At 49.7% G+C, this 7,487-nt stretch overlaps 2 protein-coding genes across 3 annotated transcripts in view; one reads left to right on the top strand and one right to left on the bottom strand.

Moving 5' to 3' along the window:
- The window catches only part of KIFC1 (kinesin family member C1), a 24,710-nt gene extending 17,727 nt beyond the window's left edge, over nucleotides 1–6,983 (top strand). Inside the window, exons 4-11 of one of the 2 annotated variants that reach the window (XM_011986472.1) lie at nucleotides 368–421; nucleotides 540–590; nucleotides 784–1,184; nucleotides 1,899–2,678; nucleotides 3,263–3,553; nucleotides 3,659–3,732; nucleotides 3,869–3,944; nucleotides 6,719–6,983. In XM_011986472.1, the coding sequence (XP_011841862.1) occupies nucleotides 368–421; nucleotides 540–590; nucleotides 784–1,184; nucleotides 1,899–2,678; nucleotides 3,263–3,553; nucleotides 3,659–3,732; nucleotides 3,869–3,944; nucleotides 6,719–6,763 (1,772 nt within the window). In that variant the 3' untranslated portion in view covers nucleotides 6,764–6,983. The remainder of the gene's footprint in view (nucleotides 1–367; nucleotides 422–539; nucleotides 591–783; nucleotides 1,185–1,898; nucleotides 2,679–3,262; nucleotides 3,554–3,658; nucleotides 3,733–3,868; nucleotides 3,945–6,718) is intronic. The other variant, XM_011986473.1, reaches the window with a different exon arrangement.
- CUTA (cutA divalent cation tolerance homolog (E. coli)) overlaps nucleotides 1–7,487 on the bottom strand; it is a 16,510-nt gene that overhangs the window by 1,257 nt on the left and 7,766 nt on the right. The gene's annotated exons all lie outside the window — the stretch shown is intronic.

Raw genomic sequence — 7,487 nt, forward strand, 5'->3', positions numbered from 1 at the left:
AGCTGAGATCATACCATTGCACTTCAGCCTGGGCAACGAGTGAAACTCTGTCTCAATCATCAATAAATAAAGTATATGGGAGGGTGTGCATAGACTATATGTAATACTATATACCAATTTATGTAAGGGACTTGGGCATCCTTGGATTTTGGTATTCTTGGGGGGTGCTAGAATCAACCCCTTTTGGATACTGAGGGATGACTGTAATTTCTGGTTCTAGGGGAGGTATCATTAGGAGCTGGCCAGAAAGAAAATTATCTTATTTCTAATTCTGAGAAAAGCACTTCTCCTGCCCCTGTCCTAGCAAGATTACATGTCATCTTAAGAATGATCATTCTACCTTTGCTCTCTCCCATCTCCTGGGCAGCTCAAAAAGTTTCCAAGAAGACAGGACCCCGGTGTTCCACAGCTATTGCCACAGGTAATTGTGCTCAAGAGCTGGGTCTGAGAAGGGATTTGGGGTAATATGTAAAGGGAGAATGACGGAGGTGAAGGGACACTGGTCCTGTACTTCCTAAGTCACCTCCTCAATTCTCTAGGGTTGAAGAACCAGAAGCCAGTTCCTGCTGTTCCTATCCAGAAGCCTGGCAGTAGGTGACAAACATAACCACTGGGTGAGAGGCTGGGATAGGGAAGAGAAGATGGTGAGTGCCCAGAAAAATCCATCTGGTCTCTTAGGGGAAGGAGATGTAGCATCAGGTGTGGATCCCATAAAGGCTAGAAGGGAGGAGGGATAGAGAGCCTAGACTTCCCTGAGCTTTGTCCTTTCTGTGTTCATCTTAGCATCAGCTGTTCCTCCCATGGCAGGAGGGAAGAAACCCAGCAAACGTCCAGCCTGGGACTTGAAGGGTCAGTTATGTGACCTAAACGCAGAACTAAAACGCTGCCGTGAGAGGACTCAAACATTGGACCAAGAGAACCAGCAGCTTCAGGACCAGCTCAGAGATGCCCAACAGCAGGCCAAGGCCCTGGGGACAGAGCGCAGGACACTGGAGGGGCATTTAGCCAAGGTACAGGCCCAGGCTGAGCAGGGCCAACAGGAGCTGAAGAACTTGCGTGCTTGTGTCCTGGAGCTGGAAGAGCGGCTGAGCACGCAGGAGGGCTTGGTGCAAGAGCTTCAGAAAAAACAGGTGGAATTGCAGGAAGAAAGGAGGGGACTGACGTCCCAACTAGAGGAGAAGGAGGTAAGGGCCAGATTTTCACCAGATGCCAGCCCCGCTTTCCTGGCAGAGGTCATGCCTCCCCTCCGTTCCAGGTGCCCCTCAAGTCTGTTTGGGCTCAGAACTCATGAGCACCTATCTTTAGCAGTATAGGTGCTGCTGAAGATACCTCTCTCTTCCACCAGTCTGCACCCAGCCCACTCCTGACTGTCTTGCTTTTCTGCCATGCTTCTTCCTACCCTTGACTGTTTGCAAAGCTCCCATTTAGATCTGTGTCTTCCTTAGTCCTCCATCCCTCTTTCTTTGGCATCCTGATCACAAATTCCTGTGGTACTCTCTTTCCCTCCTCCCATGTCCACTTGACTCCTTCCTGGTGAGCACCAACTAGATTGAATTATTTGCAGTCTCTTAAATGACTCAACTTTCACTTCTGGGCATTATGCCTATGTGCTTCCCTCTTTCTGGAATGTTCTTTGTGTACTGCATCCTTCCTTGGTTCACTTCTGTACTTCTGGGTGTCAGCCTAGATATCATCTTCCTTGTGCTCCTCTGTGCTTGGGCATACCCATAGCACTCCCTGTCTTAGAACCATGATTCCTTATTTTCTTATCTTTCTTTGTTTACCAGGTGTTGAGGTCCTTTTCAGCGGGGACCTCACTCCACCCACTCCATATGCCACACAATTTGTTCTTATTCTTGGTTGCAAATCACCCTCTGTGTATGTTCTGTTCTGGGCAGAGGAGGCTGCAGACATCAGAAGCAGCCCTGTCAAGCAGCCGAGCAGAGGTGGCATCTCTGTGGCAGGAGACTGCGGCCCAGGCAGCCTTACTGGCTGAGCGGGAAGAACGTCTTCACGGGCTAGAAATGGAGCGCCGGCGACTGCACAACCAGCTGCAGGAACTCAAGGGCAACATCCGTGTATTCTGCCGGGTCCGCCCTGTCCTTCCTGGGGAGCCCACTCCACCCCCTGGCCTCCTCCTGTTTCCCTCTGGCCCTGGTGGGCCCTCTGATCCTCCAACCCGCCTTAGCCTCTCCCGGTCTGATGAGCGGCGTGGGACCCTGAGTGGGGCACCAGCCCCACCAACTCGCCACGATTTTTCCTTTGACCGGGTATTCCCACCAGGAAGTGGACAGGATGAAGTGTTTGAAGAGATTGCCATGCTTGTCCAGTCAGCCCTGGATGGCTATCCAGTATGCATCTTTGCCTATGGCCAGACAGGCAGTGGCAAGACCTTCACAATGGAGGGTGGGCCTGGGGGAGATCCCCAGTTGGAGGGGCTGATCCCTCGGGCCCTACGGCACCTCTTCTCTGTGGCCCAGGAGCTGAGTGGTCAGGGCTGGACCTACAGCTTTGTAGCAAGCTACGTGGAGATCTACAATGAGACTGTCCGGGACCTGCTGGCCACTGGAACCCGGAAAGGTCAAGGGGGCGAGTGTGAGATTCGCCGTGCGGGGCCAGGGAGTGAGGAGCTCACTGTCACCAATGCTCGATATGTCCCTGTCTCCTGTGAGAAAGAAGTGAGGACCCATGGGCACTGGAACTGGGGAATGGGGAGGAGTGGGCAGGGTGCCACAAGATGGAGGTAGGTAGAGAAAGGAGCAGGAGAGAATTGAAGGATGAAGTACAAGTTGTGAGGCTGGGTTACCACATCCCGTTTTGGCCTGTGGGCTGTAGGTAGATCTGCCTTAACCCGGGAGTGGCGAGGGAGTGATGCAGCTGCCGAAATGGGGAGGGTCACTGCATCTCAGGTCTCATCTCCTTGCTCAGCTCATCCTAGCCATGCTGGTCTCCTGGCTATTCCTCAACCAACTAGTCATGCTCCCCATCTCAGGGCCTTTGCCTGGATGCTCCTTTCCTGGAGATCTTACGGCAATGAGGCCATCTTTGGCTATCCTGTCAAAACTTGGTTCCCCACCCCGCCTTTATACACTCCCTATTCTATGTATTCCTTACCATTTTCAGACATACTGTGCATCTAATTTTGTTTGTTGACAGGCTAGAAAGCTTCAAGAGAGTGGGGGTGGGCTCTTACTTATTTCCATACATATTACTATGTACTGACTTCTGCCTGCCCTTTTGCCCCTTCTGCTCCCATCCCCAGGTGGAGGCCCTGCTTCATCTGGCCCGCCAGAATCGGGCTGTGGCCCGCACAGCCCAGAATGAACGGTCATCACGCAGCCACAGTGTATTCCAGCTACAGATTTCTGGGGCGCACTCCAGCCGAGGCCTGCAGTGTGGGGCCTCCCTCAGTCTTGTTGACCTGGCCGGGAGTGAGCGACTTGACCCTGGCTTAGCCCTTGGCCCCGGGGAGCGGGAACGCCTTCGGGAAACACAGGCCATTAACAGCAGCCTGTCCACGCTGGGGCTGGTTATCATGGCCCTGAGTAACAAGGTGGGAATAGGAGTGGGGGGAGATATGGGACCTGGGGGCCAGTTGGGGTTGGCTGTGCAGAACTCTGCCCATTCCTAAACATCTGTCCCCACCTCAATCATGTAGGAGTCCCATGTGCCTTACCGGAACAGCAAACTGACCTACCTGCTGCAGAACTCTCTGGGTGGTAGTGCTAAGATGTGAGTGAAAGGGACAGATGGAAGGGTTCAGGTAGGAACTGTGTTGGGGTGAGGGGTAGAAAGAGGGGAACAGTGGAGACCTGTCCAGGCTCTGCTGGCCCCTAATGCTGGGATTGGGCATATTCTGTTTTCATAGGCTCATGTTTGTGAACATTTCTCCACTGGAAGAGAACGTCTCTGAGTCCCTCAACTCTTTACGCTTTGCCTCCAAGGTGCGACTACCACCAATGAATCCCAGGCCTTGTCAGGACCCATGGGTGCTTGTAGGCTTCTCCATTCCTAGCCCTTCTGTCTTCTAGGGCAGGGAGCACATTTGTCCAGAAAGGTTTTACATTTGCAGGCATCTGAGGCAGTACTCACCATGGTTCCATTTTTAATTATTAGCTTTTGAGTTAAGTTTTTTAAAAAACAGGTGATTAATTTAACCTGAGAAAGCTGATTGGGGAAAAAAAAAAAAGAAAAGGTGACTGACTAAAAGGTCTAAACTGGTTGGGCGCAGTAGCTCACGCCTGTAATCCGAACACTTTGGGAAGCCAAGACAGGAGGATTGCTTGAGCCCACGAGTTTAAAATCAGCCTGGGCAACATAGTGAGACCTGTCTCTACAAAAAACAGGAAAATTAGCTGGGTGTAGTGGCTCACACCTGTAGTTCAGCTACTCAGGAGGCTGAGGTGGGAGGATCACCTGAGCCTGGGAGGTAGAGGCTGCAGTGAGCCATGATCCTACCACTGCACTTCAGCCTGGGTGACAGAGCAAGACCTTGTCTCAAAAAACAAAACAACACACAAAATATCCCTAAGATTCCTCCCCATCAGCATACAGAGATCATTCCATTATTTTTAGGTCTGCCTAGGACTCCACTATGTAGTTGCACCAAAATTTATCCACCAGTTCCCTCTACTGGACACTTGGATTTTTTCCACCCTTTTTTAGTTACAAACAAGGCCACGTTGACTAACTTTGTACATACATCATTTTGTATTTTTTCAGTTACATCTAACCAGGGAAATAGTCCTTGAAATGGGATTACTGGATCAAAGGCTTACAGATTTTTCAGACTGTTCCAAATAGTGTGAATTCAGACTCCAAACTCCATGAGGATCAGCCAGTAGCCATATGAATTCTCACGTATGAGAATTCCTTCCACTAGAATCTCCTCCCACTAGTGTTAAGCAAGTCAGAAAATTTCCTTACTGTCTGCCTCTACGGTAATTTTTTTCTCCGGTTCACCCTCCTCCTGAGCGTATAGCCCTTTAATGGGCTCTGGCTTTATTTGAGGTCTGATCAGGTCTGTCCTGCTGTGCGCTTGGGCCTCCTCCCAATCAGCACTGATTGTTGCTGTAGCCAGCACCTGCACCCTGATCTGGTATTCTAAGTTCAATTTTAGAGGGTGGTGATGTTTTTTCTAATTTTTATTAATGTTATACCAATGTAACATCCAACAACATGAACTTTAATATCCTCTAATACCCAGTTTATGTTAAATTTCACCCAACTGTCTCAGAAGTGTCTTTTATACCTAATAGGTTTGTTCAAATCAGGATCCAGGCAAGGGCCACCCACTTGATTGAAATGTCTAAAGTTCCACAACCCTACCCCACACTGCCACTATTATGTCATTTGTTTGTTGAAGGTCATTTGTCCTATCGAATATACTATTCTGGATTTTGGCTGATTGCTTCCTCTTTCCCCCGTACTTTCACTTATTTATCATATTTAGGTGTTGTTAGCGTGATCTATCCATTTAAAAGCTCCTTACTGACTTTTTCACCTAGTGATTTTACCCATCAGTGACCATACCTGGATCCATTATTTCATTAAGGGGTTTTTAAATGGCGATTTTTCTAATCTTAGTTGTTCTGCATTGGTTAGTCATAATTTTTTTATGAAGACATTTGCCTTGCCATCTACTTGGTTTCTCTGAAATTCAGTTCATACAGGAAAAACAAGATAAATGCTGAATTATTTATTGATTTTCAGTATTGAGTTGATACCCTAGCAGCTTCCAAAGGTGACCAATGAATGTTTATCTGAGGGTTATCTTTATTTTTATTTTTATTTTTTTGAGACAGAGACTTGCTCTGTTGCCTAGACTGGAATTCAATGGCTCAATCATAGCTCACTGTAGCCACCAAAAGTGTTAGGATTACAGGCGTGAGCCACCCAGCCCAGCCACAGTCGTTCCTCTTTCTGATGCTCAAATTGCCCCATTTTGGGCCAATAGGAACCTCCTGGCCAGGTGCGGTGGCTCACGCCTGTAATCCCAACACTTTGGGAGGCCGAGGCGGGTGGATCACGAGGTCAGGAGATGGAGACCATCCTGGCTAACACGGTGAAACCCTGTCTCTACTAAAAATACAAAAAATTAGCCAGGTGTGGTGGAGGGCGCCTGTAGTCCCAGCTACTCAGGAGTCTGAGGCAGGAGAATGGCGTGAACCTGGGAGGCGGAGCTTGCAGTGAGCATCGAGATCGAGCCACTGCACTCCAGCCTGTGTGACAAAGCAAGACTGTCTCAAAAAAAAAAAAAAAAAAGAACCTCCTTCAGGTTGGCGCCAGTGTCCTTTAGACAGAACTCTAGCAGTCTTTTCAGATTCAACTTGTACATTTCCTCCCCAGATTTCAACTGATCCATTTTCTAAGGAGTCCTAGTTCCTAAATGGGTGTTATTACTCTTTTATCTCGGTTTAAGTATTTTACAGTGGGAGAGGTTGGAGGTCTCTAGTACAGGGTATTGCTGGAAATGAAAGCCTCCTCTCTCTGCTCCTGTATTTTCTTCTGGGGCTTCTATCTCTTCTCAGGCCTTTTAACCTCCTCCAAACCTAGTGTGCAGAGGAGAACCAACCATAACTGGGACCAGCCTGAACCTGCCTTTGGAGGCCTTATTTCAGTATTTCTGAGGGCAGCCCTAGCATTGGAGGATGGAAGGAGATCTTGGGGAAAATGTTGTATTGGTTACTCTGCAAACTTTTATCCTGTCTACCCCCAGGTGAACCAGTGTGTTATTGGTACTGCCCAGGCCAACAGGAAGTGAAGACGGATCCAGATCTTGTGTTGGGAGTGTGTGTGTGTGTCTGTCTGTATCTGTATGTGTATGTATTGGGTGAGGAGTGGGAGGATTGCTGGAGGGTGCTTTATTGGGTGGAGGGCACCATGTCCCAGGGCTATCAAATAAAGAATAGTGTTTTGTTTTTTTTTTTTTTTTAAATAAAGGTTTATCTGCCCAAGAAGGCAGATATTTTCATATCTGTAAAGGTGGGAGCTGTGATCTGTCCCCTCTGCCAAACGTTTGTGTGGGAGGCGGGAGCGGGGGCTGAGGGCTTAGGCTTTTCCTCTCCTCAGCTCTCACCAGTTCTGGACCATGGTCTGGATCATTTTCCCCTCTGCTAATACCCCTTCCCCCGTCCCTCACATCAGGGAGGCGTGCCCTCTAGCTATCCACGCCCTCCTTGGTCACTAGTTATCTAGATAAGTTTCACCCTTCCGCCGGACACCCCAGCCCCAGGGAGCAACGTTCCTTTGGTGGGTGTCGGCAAATGGGGACCGGACCCCGGAGTCCAGAGGCGGGGCTAGCGCGCGCTCCCAAACTGCTGGCTCTTTCCTCCCGCCCTTTCCCTGCCTTTCCGTTCGAACGACTGGGGCTCTGCCCGCTCGCTGCCCATTGGCTGGCTCTCGGTGGCGTCACCGCCTCGGGTCCTTGCCCCCTTCGTCTTTGCGCCAGCCCTGGAAGCACGGGGCGGGACGTGCCCGGGAAGCGG

The sequence above is a fragment of the Mandrillus leucophaeus genome, unplaced genomic scaffold (assembly GCF_000951045.1).
Source record: "Mandrillus leucophaeus isolate KB7577 unplaced genomic scaffold, Mleu.le_1.0 Scaffold3, whole genome shotgun sequence".
Classification (NCBI taxonomy): domain Eukaryota; kingdom Metazoa; phylum Chordata; class Mammalia; order Primates; family Cercopithecidae; genus Mandrillus; species Mandrillus leucophaeus.